Genomic DNA, 22396 nt, shown 5'->3' with positions numbered 1-22396 from the left:
GCTGTCAAGCTACTGCAGCACTACTTTTCATTCAAATCTGCTAGTTCTATAAAGTCAGCTCAAAAACAATCTAATTTTGCTCGAATGAAAGGAGAAATCCAAGCACTGTGAAGTACACCATAAGCATCATCATGAAAACTTAAATATGCAGATAACACCCAGCTCTTCCTCCTGATGGATGACTGCCTTGACTGTCCCCCAGAAGCATTAACCAGCTGCCTGGAATCAGTGATGAGATGGCTCAAGCAGAGTCGTCTGAAGCTCAATCCTTCAAAGATGGAGGTTCTGTGGCTGGGTAGGAAGGGACCATGCGAGGAAGTGTGCCTTGCCCACCCTGGATGGAGTACAGCTCTCAGTGCCTCACTATGCCAGGAACATGGGCGTGATCCTGGATGCTTCCCTCTCAGTGGAAGTTCAGGTCACGAGACTAGCGTGGTTGGCATTCTACCATCTTCGCCAAGCTAAAGTGCTAGCGCCCTACCTGGCCCAGAACACCTAGCCGCAGTGATTCATGCAACAGTCACCTCTAGACTAGATTTCTGCAACTCTCTCTATGCAGGCCTGTTCTTGGCCTTGATCTGGAAACTGCGGCTGGTCTAAAACACAGCAGCCAAGTTCCTCACAGTAACATCATGGAGGTCCCACATCCAGCCCATCCTCCACTGACTACAATGGCTACCACTCAAATTCTAGATCAGGCTAAAGGTTTTGGTAATCATCTTCAAGGCCATATGCAGTCAGGGCCCAGGGTACATGAGGGACCTCCTTTCTGCCTATGCCCCTCAAAGAGCCTTGCGCTCTGCAATCACCAACTGGCTAATGATCCCTGGTCCACAAGAAACCCGCTTGACCTCGACCAGGGCCAAAGCCTTCTCTGTCCTGGCCCCAACCAGGTGGAATGAGCTTCCAGAGGAGATTAGAGCCCTGACAGACCTAAATCAATTCTGTGAGCCTGCAAAAGGGAGCTCCTCCTCTAGGCATTTGGCTGAAGTCAGCTGGAATCTACAATATCTACTGGGCCCCTGAACATTACTATTACTATTGTCACCATTGTTATATTCTAGTTTATTGGCAAAACTGAGTTCAATATAAATAAATAAACAAACAAACAAACAAACAAATAAATAACATTTGTGGGAAAGCACTAAAATAATCCCAAACTAGGAAATTACAGACTTTTCCAACATATCTGTTCCCGCATTCATGGTCAAAATTAAAGGATATTTCTAATTTTTAAAAAAAGTATTACTAATTTTTAGAAGTGCAGATTGCAATAAAAGAAGCCATACAGTGAAATATGTCTGCACTTAAATCAAAAGAGACAATAACACCACAATTGTTATTCTCACTTGTAATATCAACATAAACATTAGAAGTCAGTTAATGAAAACTTATCAGGTAGACCAGTCCCAGTTTTGCTAGAGTTTGGGGACAATTTGCTCCTGCCCCTCAGGATTGGTACAAGGTGCCACCATCACCCTAACACCTTCCTTCCCAAAAAGAAACTCCTTGCATTAAATGCCCCAAAAGGGCTTGAGACTAGAGAGTTCTTTCAGAAGTGATTGTTTTAATTTTGACTCAACACAGGATTCAAGCATGGATAGCTTACAGCACCAGGATATCTAAAATCAAATTCTATTCTGTGCCATGACTTAATAGAACATAGAATCATTAGAAGTAGGCTAACAGAAAAAAAATACTGCTGTTTTTTTTTCTGTGACATAAATTACTGAGGATGCAAGGCACTGACCCATGGCACACCAATAGAGAATTCATCTCTTACCTTAACTGTTGTGGGCGGTTTCTCCTGTGGCTGGAGAGAAGATGCAAGGACTTTAGGAGCTGGTACAGTTCGAGAAGGAACAGAAAACGATTTAGAAGGAACTGACAAGGATGTAGGAGGAACTGTGGACTCTTCATTATTACATGAAGTACACTTTTCGCTCCCAGCAACTGCAGGAAGTATCAGACATTTGGTGCATTTTTGGTCCATGATAGATTCCAGTAATGAGTCAAAAATATACTTTGTTCAGCCACCACAATTCTTTAAAAAACTGGTTCTAATACTAAAGAATAATTAGCTGTGCATCAGATAACTGGAATCTCAAAAGAATGTTAAACAGCATATAGTACCTTCAGCATTAGCTCACCAAGACTATTTCACCCTGCAAATACTGGCACAACAGCTATTCAGATCACCTCTGAACACATATGATGGCTTACCAGACTAATTTTTGCTCTTTAAGAAATAATTCAAGTTGCAGTCATTAGCTCTAGCTATTTACAAGATTCTCCTTGGCTCTTTCTGCAATACTAGTTAGCAACTATTTAATTCCATTCTGAATGGCAATGCCTTGATATCATTTAAGGCACTACTGATATTTTCCTGTTGTGCTAAGCAAACAAGCTAGTATTCAGCCAGTTGTTTCAGTTATCACTCTTTGGCTCCCAGTTACTGAGGAGACAGAATGTCCGAGAGGCTGACAGTTCTCCTGTGTGTTACTTTGAATATGAGAATTCTGCAGCTGGAGCGACTTAGAACATTGGCATGCCTTCCCCTGTGATGAAACACATAATGCACAGAACTCAGTATGGAAAATGTGCATCTTTAGGCAGTAATATCAAGGACTGTTCTTACTGAGCCATTTAAAAGTAATTAAATATAGGTAACAGAAGGGAAACAAGCAAGTCTCAAAACAATGTCTCAAATCACAGGTTAGCCTAATGTGGGCATAACAATGGATAAGCATTGTGTGATCATGTGAATTGTAGGTTTAAAACTGGTCACAAACTAGGATGTTAAACCACAGTTTAGAGTGTGTATAAATCATGCCTTGAATTTGTGTATATAAATGTGTATACCTATACAGTTTGTATGTAAGACGTGCATTAAGCATCCACTACCAAGCAAACTATGGTAACAATCGCTCGGCAGTGGATTGGATTTAACACAAAAAAATTGGCATTTTCTCACTAAGACCAACAGTGATTTTTCTCATTTCTCTGAATTCTATGCAGAGCCAGAGGCTGGCGTATCAGATTTTCCCCACCAACCCTTTCCCTCCACAGCTGTGTGTGAGCCCTGCAAAAGTGATACTGGGGGATCTACATAGATGCAGCATCACATAATACCAGTGGCTGCACTGAGAGAAAAGCAAGTGACGTCACCTTGGAAAGGCATAGATACATAACTCCTCACCTCAGGGCAGCAGACTGTTGTGCCGCTTCTCACCTATGCTAGTCAGCATTGCTGTTTTGTGGGTCTAAACTGCTGCAGAAGGAAAGCCAGAACAGAAAAAGCCCACTTCCAACAGCTTCTTGGAATTTCAACCACTAATTTTAAATTAATTTTTTTAATTAAATTAAATTTTTCCATTCTAAAATGCTTCTGGAGAGAAGATGTAAGAACTTTAGAAGCTGGTACAGTTCGAGAAGGAACAGAAAGTGATTTAGAAGGAACTGACAAGGATTTAGGAGGAACTGTGGACTCTTCGTTATTATACGAAATACACTTTTCACTCCCAGGAACTGCAGGAAGCCACGGCGGGGCTGGGTGGAGTGGCGGCGGAACCCCCCCCCAGGTTTCCCACCACTCTCACCACCAGCCCACTGGCCCGGCAAAGCCCTGCCATGGCTTGTCTGAACCTCGGTGGGGTTTTGCAGGGCTGGGTTTTTTGCAGGGCTGGACGAAATAGCGGCGGGAACACCCCCCCCCCAAGACCTCCCACTGGGCCAAGAAAGCCTGGTGCGGCCTGGCCAAGCCTCAGAGGCTGCTTTTGTGGCCTGCCAAGGCTTGGCCAGGTTGCGCCAGGCAGGCCCCCAGCCAACAATCTCCCTGACCTCATCTCCCGACGGCGGCCAGGTGCAAACTGTAAGTGCTCACTCCATATTGCCTCTGGTTGTGTTTGTTGGGGGTGGGTGCTACTGGGACCAGGCCAATCAGAATATGCTGCACGCTTCCTGATTGGCCCACTGTCCAGAAATGAAGTCAAGACTGTCCCCACCTACCAGGGCCATGCCCAAATATTTAACAGCTGAAAACTGTTACAGATTTTGTTTTAAAGTAAAACTTATCATAAAAACAGTTCCATTGTGCATAGTTTGCATAAGGGCTTTGTATATAAGCATAGACTTCCTTTCCCTCAAGCCTTGTTGGAAGAAAGGGGGTGATCATCCAGATAAGGTTAAATGGCTGCCAGCCATTTAAACCTAATAACTCAGTTGGTCTGATGCTAAGCTGTTACATTTAAGTGGCTGCTAGCTTCCCCTCCCACCTTCACATTGCTGAACCATTTTTAGGTTTAAATGGATGTCCCCAAACAGCCAGATCAAACTGGCCAAAAGTTAGGTAATGTTTGGGTTAGGTGCCTTCACTGAACATTGGCTCCTGAGTTCCAAACCAGCCCAAATTCATGTTGAAAGTGGCCTTGTGAGCTGGTTCATGCCCATCCCTATACTACTGCACTGTATTGTATGTGGGGTTGGTTCAAAAGAGACATCACAACTGTTCCTGGATGTAGCTACCTGTTGGGATAGCACCAGAAGTACATTATTCCCTTTTTGTTTCATATGCAATGTTTGCTAGGTAGCTCTTGGGCCTAAATTCAAATGGCTGGTTGTAACACTTAAAACCCTAGACCAGGGGTAGTCAAACTGCGGCCCTCCAGATGTCCATGGACTACAATTCCCAGAAGCCCCTGCCAGCATTTTGCTGGCAGGGGCTTCTGGGAATTGTAGTCCATGGACATCTGGAGGGCCGCAGTTTGACTACCCCTGCCCTAGACAATCTGGAATCACAATATCTTAAGGATCACCTTATCGCAAACAGATCTGTGCCCCCTTTGCTCCTCACTGCCATCACAACATGACATACAAGAAAGCAACTTCTCTATAGCGATGCTATGATTACGAAATTATTTCCAAAATGAAGTTTCCCCAGCCCACTCATTGTTGTTTTTTTTCTTACTGCTTGCTCAAGACAGTCTCATTTAAGAGGACTTTGTTGCTGAATTGACAAGTTGTAAATGACATACTGATAAATGTTCCATTAAATATTGCTGGCACAAACCGGAGACTGCCTGATTGTAATGAATATTGTGTTGGTTTTGTGTAATCTATCTTCAGAAAGGTTCCTATGATGGAAAAGGAAGATACATATTCTGATACATAAAAAGAAATTGAAAAAGATCATTTACTCAAAAGTTAACATTGTGTATTAGCGTTTAAAAAAATTAAGTCTATGAAATTTGTCAGTTGCTACACAGTTCTCAATGTAAAAGATGAATCATAAACCCTACCTAAATGACTGAAATAAAAATTACTTAACTAAAAACAACTGTAAAGATGCTTGTCAATTTATAGATATCCACAAAAGGGGTACATTTATCAGTAGGTAAGGACAAATGTTAGGGATAAATATTCTAAGAACATATGAACTAAATCACAATTCTTTAAACAACCCATTTTAGCCAGCGGTGAGCTCCACCTACTGGCATATTAGCCCAAATATTATGCATCTTATAAGTTCTATTTATTAGATTTGCAGTCTTACTTTTATAGTGGTATTAATATGGTGATGCTTCTATACTGTGTCTAAAATAGAAAAATTAAAATATGTAATTATAAACACCTCAAAATGCCATATGCTTTTCCTGCACAGGTAGTTGGATATGAACTACTAAAACTTGTACTGACAGAGATCATGCAATGCTGGCAAGAATAAGATGATGCACACTAGAAAAAATTAAGTTTCAAATATATGATGAGACCAAGATAAACATTTTGGTGTTCAAAAGAATGAGTAAAATGGTGGCAAAAAAGGTGAATTCCATGAAGGGCATTTTTAGGAAGGGGTAGAAAATAAGAATGCCAATATTATATTGCCCCTGCACAGATTTATGGGGCAACCTTCTCTGGAATATTGTGAACAGTTTGGGTTGCTGTACTGTAAAAAAGATACTGCAAAGCTGGAAAAACTACCAAAGAAGCCAACCAAGTGATTAAGGGGCTGGAGTACCTTTCCTATAAGAAAAGGCTGAAGAACTTGGGACTTTTCAGTTCAGAAAAAGACAATTAAAGGAAGTTTATACATTTATAGCTTATGGAATAGGGCAAGTGGAAAGAGTTTTTTTTTTCCCCACTGTCCCATAATGCTACTACTCAGGCAAATAGGTCTGGGATAGAAGAAAGTAAACACTTTGTTACTCGGTGAGCAGATCCACTTGGCTCAATTCCAGAAGTTGTTGTGATAGGCACAAGCATATATGCTTTAAAAGGACATTAGATTCCATTAATGGCAACTAACCATGACAATAAAAGAGAACGTCCATATTCAGAGCAGAAGACATCTGAATACCACTCTTAGAAGGTAGCATCAGAGGGAAAGGGCTTGGCTTCTATGCTCTGTTTACACTCTGAAGCAACTGCTTGGTCACTGTGTGGGACAAAACACTGGAAAAGTTGGACTATTGACCTGATACAGCATGGCTCTTATGTTCTAACAACCAGTATTGTAGGAGAACTACACAAGGAAGGAAACAGCGAGTTTAATAAAAATAATTCCCTTCTGTAAAACATAACCCAGCCTCTGACAGAGCACCCCAGTTGTGCTTGTAGCTGTCACTGTGAAGTGCAAGCTCTAAGGGTTTCCCAAGCAAGAAACATTCAGAGGTGGTTTGTTGTTGCTTGTCTCTCCACACTGACCCTAGTTTTTCTCTGTGATCTCCCATCCAAATACTTCCCAGAGAAGACACTGCTTAGCTTCCAAAATACAACAAGATCAGTCTCGCCTAGGCTATCCAGGTATTTATTTATGTTTTGGCTCCTATTCTGCCCTTTCTTTAAAAGACTCAGAGCAGATTACAATGTTGATAGAACACATACACTCTAAAAATATAGAAAAATAAAATTTAAAATTAGTTGAATACAATTAAAACATTTTAAAACTGCATAGCTAACGTGGCCTTTAATATTGGAGGGGGGGCCCTTCAATGTAGCCCTCACGGAGGAGTATAGCCTGGTGAATAAAAGTGGAATAGTTGCCAGCTAGATGTTACTGTAGGTCTCAACCGCAGGCTCAGCAGAACAAGTCTGTTTTACAGGCCCTGCAGAACTGTCTAAGTCCTGCAGGGCCCTAATGTGATAAAACATTTCAACCAGGCCAGGGACAAGGTGAACTCCCTAGGGCCAGGGATCCTAAGTAGATTCTGATCACCAGATCTCAACTCCTCTCAGGGAAATATTGGGAGAGACAGTCCCGAAGATACAAGGGTCCTAGATCATTTAGAGCAGTGGTCCCCAACCTTTTTATCACCGGGGACCACTCAACGCTTGACAATTTTAGCGAGGCCCACTGCCCTAACACTCTCTGACTCTGGTCGTTATGATAATGTTAAAACATCCCTTCAAAATAAGATACAGACACGCCACAACAATGAACATAAGGAACATTTTATTTTCATGGAAATTTTAACTCATGACAATGACAAATCAATGGGAACCCTGAGCTTGTTTCTCTGCAACGAGATAGTCCCATGTGCGCCTGCCGGATCGTGGATGAAGTAAAGGGCCGGGGGGGGGGGAGAAGGCATCCTTTGCAGCCCACCTCCAGTTAGTCGACGGACCACATGTGGTCCGTAGCCCACAGGTTGGGGATCGCTAATTTAGAGCTTTAAGGGTAAGGAACCAGAACCTTTAATCTGATTTGGTCTGCAACCTGGAGCCAGTGCAGCTAGAAGAGCACAGCTTGTATATGGGCTCTCCACTGAGTCCTGTTAAGGACTTGTGCAGCTACATTCTGGACCATTTGAAGCTACTGGATCAGTTTCAAGGTTAGCCCTGCATAGAGTGAGTTACAGAGTGAGTTCTAGCGAGCAGGTGACTTGTGTGGTAAACTTGCTTCTGCAAAAGCAAAGCTTCTCACTTAGTGGAAAAGGGTTACTGCATCCAGCCTCTAGATAGGAATAGTCCATGAACTAACTTTTACCAAACTCAGTGTAAGAAAGATCAACAGAAAGATCAACTCCAGCCCAACTTCCTTCTCTTTGAAGCATTAAAAAAGAAGGAGATTTGGCTAAGATATAAGGGTAGACTATCGGCAACATGCTCCCTAATAAAATCACCAATTGAGGCTTATTTCACTGCTCAACAACAAACAAGGATATCCTGTCTGAAGTATATAGACATCTTAACTAACACAGGCAGACTAAAAGATCTTCGAACTCTGAATGAAGGAGGAATTCCATTGCAATGGATAGAATATAACCAACTGAACTCAAAACGGAATTTGGAACTTCAAAGGACGTTAAAATATCTCTAACGGAGTTTGAGCAAATCATTATGCAGGAAAAACCCCACTTACAAAAACAAATTTATAACATACTCTTGCAATATGAGACTGAAACAGAGTCCATTAAGAACTGCATGATTAAATGGATGATGAACCTCGAAACTCAAATCTCTTTAGAAACTTGGGAAGGGATATGGAATAAGATACCAAAGCTAACTAGGAGTCAGGCTGTTAGGGAGAATTGGTATAAAATGTTTTATTGTTGGTACCTAACACCAAAAGCTTTAGTAGGGATGTCCAATAAGTGTTGGAAGTGTCAGGAGAAGGTAAGATCATTTTTTCACATGTGGTGGAGGTGTCATAGGGTGTATAAGTATTGGTCCAAGATTCACTTGGAGCTAGAAAAGATGCTAAAAATTAAGTTTGTAATGAAACCTGAGTATTGGTTACCAAGTTTCTTTCCGGACAATTTGCCAGTACAGGCTAGAGTATTCCGCAGGGCCTGTAAGACGGAGCTCTTCCGCCAGGCATATGGTTGAGGCCAGGGCAGCTCTCCCACTAATCCATCAGAGGATCCCCTCCAATATTTAGATCTCTAACACCGAGATCATGGTTAGATGTATTGTATTGGTGCCACCCTCTTCTGAACATTATTCTCTCCACCAGGCTGAACTAAGATCAGAATTGTGACCACCGCCGCTATATGTTATGTGATATGTTATATGTAACTTTTAATTGGGGTTTTTATGGGGATTTTATTGTGTTTTAACTATTTATGTTGTAAACCGCCCTGAGACCTATTGGGAGAAGGGCGGTCTAAAAATTAAATAATAATAATAATAATAATAATAATAATAATAATAATAATAATAATAATAATAATAATAATAATAATAATAATAATAATTATAATTATAATTATAATTATAATTATTATTATTATTATTATTATTATTATTATTATTATTATTATTATTATTATTATTATTATTTTATGCTACAACGGCGGCCAGAATACTGTTGGCTAAAAACTGGAAAGTGAAGACGATACCAACAACATAACTTTGGTTAGAAAAGCTATCTGACTTTGCTAAATTGGCGAGACTGACAGTATTAGTCAATAGCCGACCGGAAAATGAATTCCAGAAGCAATGGAAGCTCTTCGTGGACTATCAAACTAACCAATGACTGAATGGAGGTGAGGGAGGGGGGATGAATCTCTCAAGAGAACCAATTAATCAATGACAATCTTATGTGTGTATATATATTTAATCAATAAATATTATCTAAATTTTAAAAAAGCATAAAAAAAACCAGAAGGAGCCTTAGACAACTTGGTCAAAGAGATTATATACTCATGTCTCACTAAATATTCCAGTGAGATTAAAAATCTTATTTTCTTCCATATTCTCAAATATCTTTTCATTTAACTCTAGCAAAGAGTTCTGTTACCTGGGATATTTTTACCCCTTTTGAAATACACATGTGACAGTTTACAATCTTTTTTCAACAGTAAATACATACTGTATTCAATCATGAAGTAAAATTGGATGACCATTTTTATAAAACAGCCACCATATCAAAATGGAGATTAGTATTTCCAGTGTCTATTTCCATCACAACTAAAGATCTCACTTTTGAGTTTCTTATACAAAAATGCTTTAAAACAACTTGGCAATTAAACATTTCTCTTTATTCTGCTATTTTGTTCCTTTTAACAAAAGAACCACTGATTAGCTGAAACACAAAGAACTAGGAAAGAAGTTTATGAACTTGATTTTTATTGGGAAGGCTACAAATTTAAAATGCAGTTATCACTATATTATAAATTTACACCTTGGAAATTCAAACATAATTTATTTGCAGCTTGCAATTTAAGGGTAATCTCATTGCTCAAGAGGCAAATGAAAAGTAAAAACAATTATTATCATAAGAACCTTGAAATTTCATTCATCCATACAATCATGAGTGAGCACAACAGAGTTAAACAGCAATTTTCTTTTCCTCAGAACACTTATGCTGAAGGCTAACATTAAAACACGATGAATACTTATTAAGAGAAAAGGTGGTACTGGCTGTTCACAATGTTAAAATGCTAAAGTATTTAACAAACTAAGATGTTAGCTTTGTCTCTATATACACTACTATTCAATTCTAGTCAGTTTTACCATCCAGGATGCCTCCTCTTGCTCATCCTTCCAGTAGTACTATTGCTTCAGACCACCATGGCTACCCAACTAAATCTCTAATCCCTATAATGTTATACATGCAATCACATGTTAAAAATATCCTTCTGCACTTTACATGGGATGACAGGGCAGTAAATAAAACCAGACAGACCAAAATCTGGCATTAAAAATCACAATTATCAGAAGCCACTGAGAGAACATTTCAAGCTTGTGGCATTCTGCTTCTGCCCTGAAAGTCAAAATTCTTCAACGAAAGAACATCTCTGTTACAGAGACAACACCCTTAGTTATATGGGGCCCTACCACCAGCCCACTTCCACCTGGCGACCCTACTGCTGCAGGAGGCAAAGCCAGTCACAAAATGGTTGCCACAGCTTACCTCCAATTTCATAGTAAAGAGATCCTTGTGCTGTGAGGGCAACTACTGTCAAAGCCATGTTTTTGAAGATCTGAACAGGCAATCACTTCTCTAATTTATCAATCAAAAGCCTTGTTGGGCAGAAGCCATATCTAGCCCCATTCTACTTCTAAAAACACTTGATGGACATCACAAAAGGTAAAAGCAAGAGCCATGGTGCCCACAAGTTCCATGCTGGAGACCCCTGACTTAAGTCTTCTTTCAGCCCACACTTCCAACTTTCTTTCTACTAAAGGATCTGAGAAATTATTGCATACAAAATCAGCACAATCATCACCTTGATATTAGTAATTTTCCTGAACCAGCTAATTTTATAGCTTTTACTCCACAGTTTTAAATAATGAAGTTTACTACAGATAAAATTAGCCAAATATGAAGCCTTATTGGGCTTGTAGCCAACTTGATATGAAAGACAGAAGCAATTTCTTCTCTAGTTGCCATCTCCACCCTTCTGTCATATAACCCTTCTCTTTTAAATTAATTCTGTACTCAAAGGCCCAATTAACTTTAGTAAATTCTTATTGCATAGTCTATTCAACCTCTCTACTACAAAGACAAATAAATAACTGTCACACTAACAACAGTCAAAACCCCGATGTAGACCAGCAATCCCTGGCCAGCAACAAACAAAGAAGGAATGCTGGCAGCAGATACCTTCAGTGCATTGTAATCTTGCATCTAGTTATCAGGGGTATACCAACTCTGAATAAGTTTACATCTTTTAGCTCTCAGACCTAATGCTTACTAATGCTATGACAGCTAAGGTTTGGATTAATTGATGGAGAAGCCACTTATCATACCTCAAACCTGAGCACATTTTTGTGTTATACAGGACATGCACCCTGACCTTATTTTCAGCCCCATTTACAATATACTTTACATTTTTAGTTACTCTGGAGTCACTGGAGGCAGGAATGTAATTAGGATTATATGATGCATTTCCCCTTCAAACCTAATTAATCCTCTTGCCTGAATTCTTAACTGTAAATCAGACATTCTTAAAAACGTACATTATCTAGCTGAGGTGGAACAGGGAAAAGAGGATTAGGGTTTGGGGGATTAATGTCCCACCAGTCCACATTTCACCAATGCATATCTCCCCTTCACCCAATTCAAATTTGTCCCCTTCCCAGATACTATAAACTTGTCAAGCTTAATCATGTTTATTTCTTCTACTTCTTTGCCCCAACCTGTTTTTGTTTTGTTTTTTTCAGCCCCCAGCTAACTGGCACTCAGCTACCCTCAACAAAAAAGAGACAAGGGCTCTGTGTAACCTCAACCATTTCTGCAGGACTTTAAGGCAGAGCTGTTCCAGAAGGATTATGATCAGGGCCTGGAGAGACCATCCAGAAATGCTACTGGAAACTGAAGGACGACCTGTTCCAAGAACTCTGAACCCGTTTTTCTGTTTAACTAGTCAAGGGTAATTCAGATGATAAATTGTTTATGATTTTATCTAACTGTTGTTTTAATCATGTTTGTCTCCTGCCCTAAGCTATATAGGAAGGGTGGGTTATAAAGATTTTTTAACATCCAATGAAGGGGCCTTATCATGTCAAACATGTTACTTTAACTCAAACATCAGTATGTTTCATTACTGCTGTAGAGTCTCCAGCAGTGTCTGTGGGTAGCCACATTTTTAGTGTCTTGCAAGCAGAAAACAGGACCATGAAAGTCTGTGATTAAGGGACATAACAAAACAATCTACCATCCATGGTTTTTAAGCAATTTTCAAACAACTTAGGAGAAGGAGCAATAGTAAAAGAATAGAGTGTGTCTCCAGCCCTAACATAATGCTGGGTTAATCCTTGCAAATGGTAAAACATTATGCTGTAAAATAATAAATATAGGATTTACCATAGACGTGACTGATCTGGCATCCTCCTCATAATTCACAACAGGTGGCGGCTCTTTCCCATCATTTTCTTGAACTTTTTGTTCTAGAAGTTCTTTCTGGGCAGCAAACTTGACTTCTGTGCATCTTAATTGCTGAACAGTTTGCTTCAGCTCTTCCAGTGCCTGCTTCTGACTGAGGAGAAGCACAACACTGAAAAGAAGGCAAAATTAGCTCTGAAAGGAACTGGGAAGCATTTTTGTCAAGACGATGCAGAATAATACATTTATAATGTGATTTTCTCCCAAATGCCTGCCACAGAATACTTCAAGAATCTTTATTTATAACACATACTTCAAACTGTGTAAAAATAATAACTGTCACAAAAATATTCTATGGTTTGCATTTTTCTCAGCAAGCCTGAATATCAGAAAACACATTCTAACCATTCTACCTAAGACATAATTGTCAGAAACAGGTTACATCCAAGATACTTGTCACAAAGTGAGGTATGAAGATTCCTTGAGACAGAAATTTAAGAATACGCTGGCTTGAGTGTATAGTTAATAATTTACTAATAAAAGATGGAAAGGGAGGGAAGAAAGAAAGAAAGAATGGGCAAAGAGAGGAGTTCAGAAAGTTTGACGGCCACCATATAGAAGAGTTAAAGACACAGGTTGGCACCTCTGTATCTCAACTACATTGAGAAAGGCCAGGAAAGTATACATGGTATTGCACTGTCATTAACTGGACACAAGAGGGACACACCCAAAAATGAAGAGTGATATAAGTACCAGTATACAGGGAGGTTTCTAATGTAGGACTGGTTTCACCCTTTGTTGAAAGGCAAGCTTGCAAAACATCTAAGGAACGCAGTCGCTCAAGCTCCCTTTAACGGGCATAAAACAAATCTGCTTGCAAGCACACAGAGGTTTTACCTTTAATGACCTACTGGGGGGGGGGTGCATCAGAAAATTCTGGATGGCTGCTGTCCATCTGTACCTCTGTTGGAGGGATATACTGAGGCACTATGCACAAAGGTTCTTATCAAATAATAGTCTGAGGCTGATTCTGTGAAGGCTCAAGGGGGTGGCAGGTTACAGTAGATGAGCGATTCGGATGTGAGTGTCCTACATAGTGCAGGGGGTTGGACTAGATGACCCAAGAGGTCCCTTCCAACTCGTATTATTCTATGATTCTATGATTCTAGAATTTCCAGAAGCAGCATAAGAGGTTCAAATGCACTGTTTTGGCATGCTTAGATGTGAACTACCTCAAAAGCTTTCACATATTAATTAAAGCCAATGATAAAATTTCAAGATAGAACATCTTTCTATTACTCACTCAGATTTCCTTTCGCAGATCTTTGAAGATTCTTCAATCTTTTTTTCTAGTTCCAATACAAGTTCCTCCTTGTTTAGAAGCATCTGCTGTGTCTGAATCAGTTCTTCTACTACCGTTTTTAACCTATGGTTTCAATTAAAAGAAACTATATATGCTCTGATTACAAATATGCTTTGACTGTATTTAGCATCTGCTTCTTTCCATTTCTTTGCATAGAGTCTAAAATGGAAGAAATTGTTATTCTCTTTTATTGAGAGATACTGTTGGATTGTCATACTAGGAAATGCAAAGTACTCAGGATGATCTCTACTGTGTCCCAGGATGTACCTCAGCAATTGCTTCTCTTCTCTGTGCTAAATTTAATTTTTGTTTGTTAAACTGTTCCATCAAACACAAAGCATAAGCAAATAATCTTTCAACAGATTATAAAAGTGCAATTATAGTTGTGATTATTTATAAATCCCCACTTGAAGGAAAAATGCTAAAACTAAATGAATCAGTTGAAGACAGACCAGCAACCATTCAGAAAACTACAAAGGGAACAAGTATTGACTATATGTCAGCTAACGAATGTAATCTTGAGATGCTTCGCTAGTTATGACAGGCATCATAAGGGTAATTTCCTTTACAATAAATTCATTGAGTTGGGGGAAAGTATGAAAATGGCAGAAATGGAAATACTCCAGAATATGTTAATCAGCCTCTGTTTTGGCAGAAACGTACAATAATATTTCTTCTCCCAAGCAAATATATATTAGTGATTTATAATATGGTAGCCTACTACGACTAAGAACACACAGAGGGTAAGTAATAAGACATAACTAATCCTATAAAGGGAGTTCACTTGACTAAGTGGAGAAATTTCAATATTTGTATCTTTTCTATTCAAAACACTTAAGGTAAGTACCTTCTATTATCTGTGAAGGCTTGAAAGGGTTTAAATGGTACTTTATTTTTCTGTCTTTCTCAATTTCAGGATGGGGAGAAAGAAAGATTAATATAAATGGTACAAACTGTTTAATTTGAGTGTCAATAGATAGAATTTGATTTTTAACAATTTTAAAATGTATTACTGGAACTATATTTTTAAAATCACACTGCACAAAGAACCAGACAAATGGAACATGAAGTACAAGGCTGTATCAAATTGCCAGTATGTTCTACCGCCACTATTTAAGTGTACTATTAATTTAAGGTAGAATTAAACAACCTAAATAGTTTGGCTTTGCTTGCTTTTTTAATAGTGTGATGATCACAGATATACATCTGACTGCATTTGCATCGTTGAGAAATTATGATCATAGTTTTCCAGAGCATATATGCATCGTTCCAATTGCAGAATTTGTGTCTGATTGCATAGTCACATAAGGAAAAAGAATATTGAAATTACTTACATGCCTTGCAAACTTTCAGCTGTCAAATTATTCCACATAATTTCATTAGCTTGAAGATTTTCATTTTCTTCTAATAAAGATGTATCAAACTCAATTTCTTGTTGTACAACATCAGGTGTCCTTTAGGAATCCAAAACAGCTGAATATCAGATGTACAAGGCCTCTGTTTTCTATGCAACTTATCTTTAATAAAAAGCATCTATACACAAAATAACATTACTTTCTGCTGCTTTTTTGACCATGCAACAACAGAAAGATATAAAATTCCATTTGCGTTATTAGGCCAACTCATTCTCCAGGATTTGCCAGGGGTGCGACACAAACTACTGCCAAAAGCAGAAAGTAATTAAGAATTTCTGCTGAAGAAGAAAATGAGTCAGCACCCTTAATGTTGCCAGAACATGCAGCCTTCCACACTAGAATGGACAGCTTTAGGCTGATATACTCAGTCCTGATCCAGCCCCTTCAGATGAGCTAACAATTCTTGCAGCATTGACTCATCAAGAAACAACAACAACATTCTGGCCTCCCTACCTAAAGCACCCAAAACACTGATTAAAACTAACTTCCACTAACTGCCAAAGGATGCAACTTTATGTGTTCTTCATGTCCTCCCATATATCTTGCCTTACGCCTTTGTGTATCGGCAACAGCAATAAAGCTTTTAAAAACACTGACTGCACTACACAAAAGAGATGGAAATAAAGTGGCATTGTCTCAACAGATGAAAAGGAAATGTATGTTCACACCTTCAGCTACCCAAGCTGGTGTCTACATCTAAAGCAACTGAACAGGATAAGTTGTGTGTGTTAACCGTCTCTTGGTAAGGACACTATTGCCTTGCTGTTGCACTGCAGAGGGCCCTGGGCCGGGCTATTTGTTATTTAACAATGTTAATACTTAAAACAGATTAGAGATTTAAAAGGGGAAGAAAATAAACACAAAATTTACCTGTGACTCTCTATGAAGCCATTGTACTCCGAACCAGGGTCTATCTGTTCCACAGAAGTCTGGATCTCTTTATGAACATTCACTATTTCTTCAGTTACCAGACTGGTGATCTGACTATACTCATCAAGAATCCCTTTTCTAAGGAAAAAAGGAAACCATATAAGCAAATCCATGAGAACATATACAGACCAAGGCTTATGGGGAAAGTAAACCACTGAACAGATAAAGGCTGGAAGGTCCAATTTTATGCAAATAGGAATAACATTGCTCTCTAATGTTGATATAAGAAGCCCAAACAGACCCCCCCCCACACACATGCAGAGAGAACACGATGGATTCCAATTTAATAATTTACTTCAAAGATTAAAGATGCCATCTGCATTAAAGTTTCAGCAGTTTAAAGAGAGAATATTTAATTGTGGAATGTCTGAACAAGCAGTTATTCTTTTTAAAAAATCCACAGTACAATTTCATTTACCTTAGCAGGCCCATTATAAGAAGAGGTTGCAAAAGAGACGCAGACAACTACTATCTGATTCCTTCATGTAATTTAAAAGGCTAATGATAGTTTATGACCACTGTAAAATGGCACTAGTGGGCAAGAACAGCAGCATATGTTAGTGAAAAGCTGCTACTGCTGCTTGCTTGCAGTGGGGCAGTATCTTGACGTTCCTCTCTGTAGAAGTAATTCTTCTGCAGCAAGATTTCACCCCCCTGTTCACAGAAGGGCTCCTTCCATGAAAAGAAGGTTCATCGCTTAGCAGAAAAGAAACATTAGAATTTAATATAACACAACTGATGAATTAAAGGAAGTTCACAGGATGAACAGTACAGGGAGGAAAGAGTCTTACAGTGCTTTAATCATTTCTTCCTGCATCTTCTGTAAGGAGTCTAGGAACAGAGGAAGTGTAGTCTCATAATACTGATGTTGGTGTAGTTGTGCTCCTTTCAGTGCCAACACATATTGATTGTGCAACATGTGAAGTTTCATAGTGGCTTTATCATAGCGATCTTTGGCTTTGTCAGTCTCTTTTCCTGAAGCAAAAGCAATAAAAATCAATGATGATTTTACAGGCAGCAACCACAAGCATCTGAATTTAAGTAAAGCATTTGCATTTCTGTTGGATAGGACATTGCGTATTTAACCTTCTTAACCCTCTTCTAGAGAATGCAATAGGAATAAGTGTCCTTATTTTATTAGAAACTGCATAATCAGCAGGAATACATCTTGACTAGAATACAAAACACCGCTTAACTGGAATACAAAACAGGCTGACATTTGGACCTCTGAGCTAGCTGCTTCTTTTTATCTTCATATCTTTATATCACATCTAATAAAGGTAAAGGTAAAAGTATCCCCTGCGCAAGCACCGGGTCATGTCTGACCCTTGGGGTGACGCCCTCTAGCGTTTTCTTGGCAGACTCAATCCAGGGTGGGGTTTTGCCAGTGCCTTCCCCAGTCATTATTGTTTACCCCCCAGCAAGCTGGGTACCGACCTCAGAAGGATGGAAGGCTGAGTCAACCTGAGCCGGCTGCTGGGATCGAACTTGCAGCCTCATGGCTTCAGACAGCATGTCGGCTGCTTTACCACTCTGTGCCACAAGAAGCTCTTGTCATCTAATATAGGCATTTAAAAATAACCTAATGAAAATCCTTAACCAAAGCAAATTCTACATTCCCCCTCTAAAGCCAATGTGAATCTCCCTTTTCTTTATTTCTGCTCTATACATTACCACAAACCCAGAAGTTTCAATAAAAACTCAAGTCAGATTTGAATAACTGATTGACCATTGCTTCATTGCACCAAGGCATAATCAGGCAATCTATGATCTTTTTGTATGGGATGCACTGTACTAATTACTCCGCAAAATGCATCCTGAATTACTATCCTAGGACTATAACAAACCGTGTTGTCTTCCAACAAACTCTCTTTCCATCTATTTTCTTTTGTTCAACAGCCTGAGGAACAGTCCTGTGCACACATATATGGGTTTTTTGCTAGCTGTTAACAACATCTTTGTTACCATTCATCTTTGGACTTTTTTCTTATCTAGACAGCAACATTCAGTCTTAAGTTGTATAGCTAAAAATACGAACTGCTCAAATGTAAAGGGAGAAATAGTATTGCATTTCTTATTGTGTTAGGAAGTGACTGAATAGTTTTAACCATGTACAGCGTAACACTATACTTCCAAAATCAGAGAGGTCTTTTTAAGACATCATTTAGAAAAATCTCTTTAAAAGTTAACATACATTAAATATATATTTTAAAATTTGCTTACCAATTTGAGGGTCACCTTTTTCATTGAGTAAAATGTATTTAAAAGTATTGATCTGAATCAAAAAGGTAATTCAGATATTATGTAAATCATGATCCCGCTAAAGTCAATAACTTCAATTGACTGTAACGAATAGTTCTCATGTACCAAATACTTAAATAAGTAACATTCATAGGTAATTCATCTATTTTTAACTAGAGGTAAAGCCCATTGTATCCAGGAATAAAACAGGCACTAGAGCCTAGGGGTGGGAAGTGGAAGGTGGGGACTCTCCCTTTTATTTTTAATTTTTTTATTTGAGAAGATGTATGCTGTTTACGGTACAAAGCTAGTACTTGGGTCAGCTGCTCCAAAGTGGGGTACCCCTAGAACATGGGTGGCAAAGCTGTGGCTCTCCAGATGTCTATGGACTACAATTGTAGTCACAGTTTGGAGAGTCACAGTTTGGCCACCCCTGCCCTAGAACAACCAGGACTCTGGGGCAAGGATGCACCCCAAAATAATCTTGGGACAGACTTCAGCTTCATTCACCATTAAGCCATGGGTCATTCCCCAAATGATGCCAGCAAGTTCCCAAGGCAATGATAGGAAGCGTTCTTCTCTTTTCTCTGTAATGGAAGGAAATTGGACAGAATGGCCTGCAGAAGGGCTGGGCCTCCAGGGGTGTTCTGGGCAGCATGGAGTGGAAATCCTAGCTTCTCCCATTCGTCTGTGAGCCCCATCAATCATGGGGAAATAAACACCAAGGACACCCCAGCCTCCAGGGGGAGAACATTTGCAAGCTGTGTGCCACTCACCAGGACTATGCCAAGAAGGGCTAGGTAAGCAGCAGGCTGGCATCCCCAATTACAGTACCAGAGAGTTAACCCTTCAAAACATCCATTTTCTCTAGGGGAACTGATCTCTTTAGTCTGGAGCTGTAATTCTAGGGGATTCCCAGGTCCCACCTGGAGACTGGTATCCCCAATTAAGAGTGCTTGCACTCGAAAGCTCATGCCTTGAATAAATCTTTGTTGGTCTTAAAGGTGCTACTGGACTCTGATTTTATTAGCCTGAATTGGTCATTCTCCCCTCACACACATGAAGTGTGTGCTGAGTGGGAGGAGGGAAGAGGAAGCAGCCTGAGGCAAGGATGGCTTGTCTTTACTTCTTCTGACATTCATGCTCATCGCTTTACTTAAAGGGGGCTTATAACACAGGGGAAAAGGTTTCATGGCACAGAAGCTTAAACAAACTGAAAGCAGCACTAAAATGCCCTAAAATGTGAAGCCCAGAAATGAAAGCCAAAAACCAATTAGCACAACCAATCAACAGCTCAAAAAGGGGGAGGGGATACTCTTGGCAATCTGATTCAAGTGGATAGCCTTGTTGGTCTGAAGCAGCACAACAAATTTAGAGTCCAGTGGCACCTAGCAATCCAGTTTCTTATTCGCATGCAGTTACTCTGTTATTTGGAGAAGAAAATCTGAGAAAGAAAATAGGTGCAGAGTGCAGGAACACATGCAAACAGGATGTGGATTAAAGAGATACTGAATTGGAATTAAACAGTGAATGCAAGAAGCCCCTAGGAAAAAGATCTTGTCATGACTCTTGCTATTGTTATCAGTACACCAGCCCCAAATGGTTATCCCACCTTGTTTCAACTCCATTTTAATGAAACCTGCCTACAGTACCATCGGCTTTTACTCTACATCAGTGGTTTTCAACCTAGGGGTCACGACCCCATTTGGGGTTGCCTGGCCCATTCTTCTGGGTCCCCAGGTTGGTTGCCGTCACCGCGGGGGCAGCAGTGGGAGGCAGCAGCAGCAGGGCAGCAGTGGTGGCAGACAGCCAGCGGCAGCAGAGCCATTTCAATGGCTGCCTCCCGCTGCCCAATTGTTGTGCGCATGCACGCGCTGCCACCGCCAACCCCACCACCACCGCAGCTGGGGTCACAGCATTGGAGTGGTTGAGAACCACTGCTTTAGATCTTTAAAATGCTATTTTATATTTGTCCCTGTGACAGCCTTGAAGGATAACATTTTTAACTGCCTTCAGCCAAGACTTAGGGACTGTCACTAGTCATCTTCAATTGTGAGATCCCTGCACAATATTGTAAATCTTCAAAAATAAAACAGATGACATTTTGTCCATTTATGATAATAGATTTCTCTCTCCCAGAACTCTTAACACGCTATCATATGTTTTATATTCTAACACACTCATTTATCAAATTACTCATAGACTTTGTTTAATCACTGAAATATAAGAGCACACTGTAAACAGTACTTGTTTTCAGCTTCAGCAACTGAACATTTTGTATGTTTAAAATGTAAGTGAATGAATTAGGGTAAATGCTTGTCAATAAGGAAACAACCAGTTTCTCTTCAGCTGTATTATGATGTTCATAAAAAGATCTGATTACAATTCTATTGCGATCACTGCTTGGTAAATATTTAACGTTTACGGCAACAGACTGTGCATAATATGCCAGACCACAACAACTATTATAAGCCCCCAAAATTCAATTACACAGTTCTGCTCTCTTCAAAAGAGACTCACAGCTTGTAGAAGCATTCTAGAAGGCAAACATTTCATCGACCACACATAAGATACAAGCCAGCAAATGGTCCCAGAACTAAGTTCAAATTAAGCTAGGACTAAAATACAAATTGACACTGCGATCCTGTGGAGAGTTACTCCAGACCAAACCTATAGACTTCAATGGGTTCCAAAAGGTTATGCTGAATAGGATTGCATATTAGATGTTTAAGGCCCACTAATCTCAATAGCCTTCATTCTTTCTGGAAGCCTGCACAAAACTGCAGATTGTTTAAATACCCACTCCAAAAAGGGAAAACTGCAAACTGGAGATGTAAGTTACTGTTTACAGTCAGAAACAAACAGTGGGAAACAATGTGACCATCCCTGCACAATCTAGTCATTATAAAATCTAGAATCAAAGCTTTCAGTTTTCTTTCAAAAGATTAACAACTGCTGTTAGGGGAAACTGCTATGGGTTTCATCATTTCACAAGAAGGGATACTCACTAAAGTATAAAAACACAGCTCAGCACTTGGCTCTGAGTTTCACTGGGAATCTGCTTCAGTAAATCAGTTATTTCGGGATAAATCTAAAAGACCTTCTTGGGGGGGGGGGGGGAATCCTAAGAATACTTTTATGGAAGTAAGCCCCATTTAATAAAATGGGGCTTACATTTAAGCTGACTTGATTAGAATTGCTCCATCTACTGCAACATGCTGGAACTCGAAAAACTGAAACACTGACAAAACCTAAAATAGAAAACGTATACCTGAACAATGTATAGCGAATATGTGTACATTTGCATTCAATTAACAATGCACAAAATCTCTGAGTATTTGTGGACACTACTAAGCTTCAAGTGCTTTCTAAAGTCAATAAATATTTACTCGGTGAGATGGTGCAGTACTATTTATTTGTAACTAAAAATGGATAAAATATATTTATGAAGCATTAATCTACACTGCTTGAAAAATATTTTGTTACCAGAAAATATGAGAGGTTTGTTTATTTATTCACCCACTTGCTCATAAAACAGTTATTCTTGATTCAAAATACTGGCTGCAGTGGGGGAAAGTTATTTAATTGGTGTCTGTTTATTAGATCAAGCAGATTAAAGGAAAGCACAGAATTTATATTCAACTTTTCTGTTTACAAATATGCTACACCTACAAGTTT

The 22396-nt window shown here is 39.4% G+C and overlaps 1 protein-coding gene across 5 annotated transcripts in view; it reads right to left on the bottom strand.

Moving 5' to 3' along the window:
- FER (FER tyrosine kinase) overlaps positions 1-22396 on the bottom strand; it is a 165413-nt gene that overhangs the window by 120932 nt on the left and 22085 nt on the right. For 3 of the 5 annotated variants that reach the window (XM_077347748.1, XM_077347751.1, XM_077347749.1), the window contains exons 6-11: positions 17269-17452; positions 16418-16555; positions 15467-15586; positions 14073-14195; positions 12752-12941; positions 1784-1813 (exon numbers count right to left, since the gene is read on the bottom strand). In XM_077347748.1, the coding sequence (XP_077203863.1) occupies positions 1784-1813; positions 12752-12941; positions 14073-14195; positions 15467-15586; positions 16418-16555; positions 17269-17452 (785 nt within the window). The remainder of the gene's footprint in view (positions 1-1783; positions 1814-12751; positions 12942-14072; positions 14196-15466; positions 15587-16417; positions 16556-17268; positions 17453-22396) is intronic. The other 2 variants (XM_077347750.1, XM_077347752.1) reach the window with 1 other exon arrangement.

Source organism: Paroedura picta, chromosome 7 (genome assembly GCF_049243985.1).
Source record: "Paroedura picta isolate Pp20150507F chromosome 7, Ppicta_v3.0, whole genome shotgun sequence".
NCBI classification, from domain to species: Eukaryota; Metazoa; Chordata; class Lepidosauria; order Squamata; family Gekkonidae; genus Paroedura; species Paroedura picta.
This window is presented reverse-complemented; position numbering and strand designations above follow the sequence as displayed.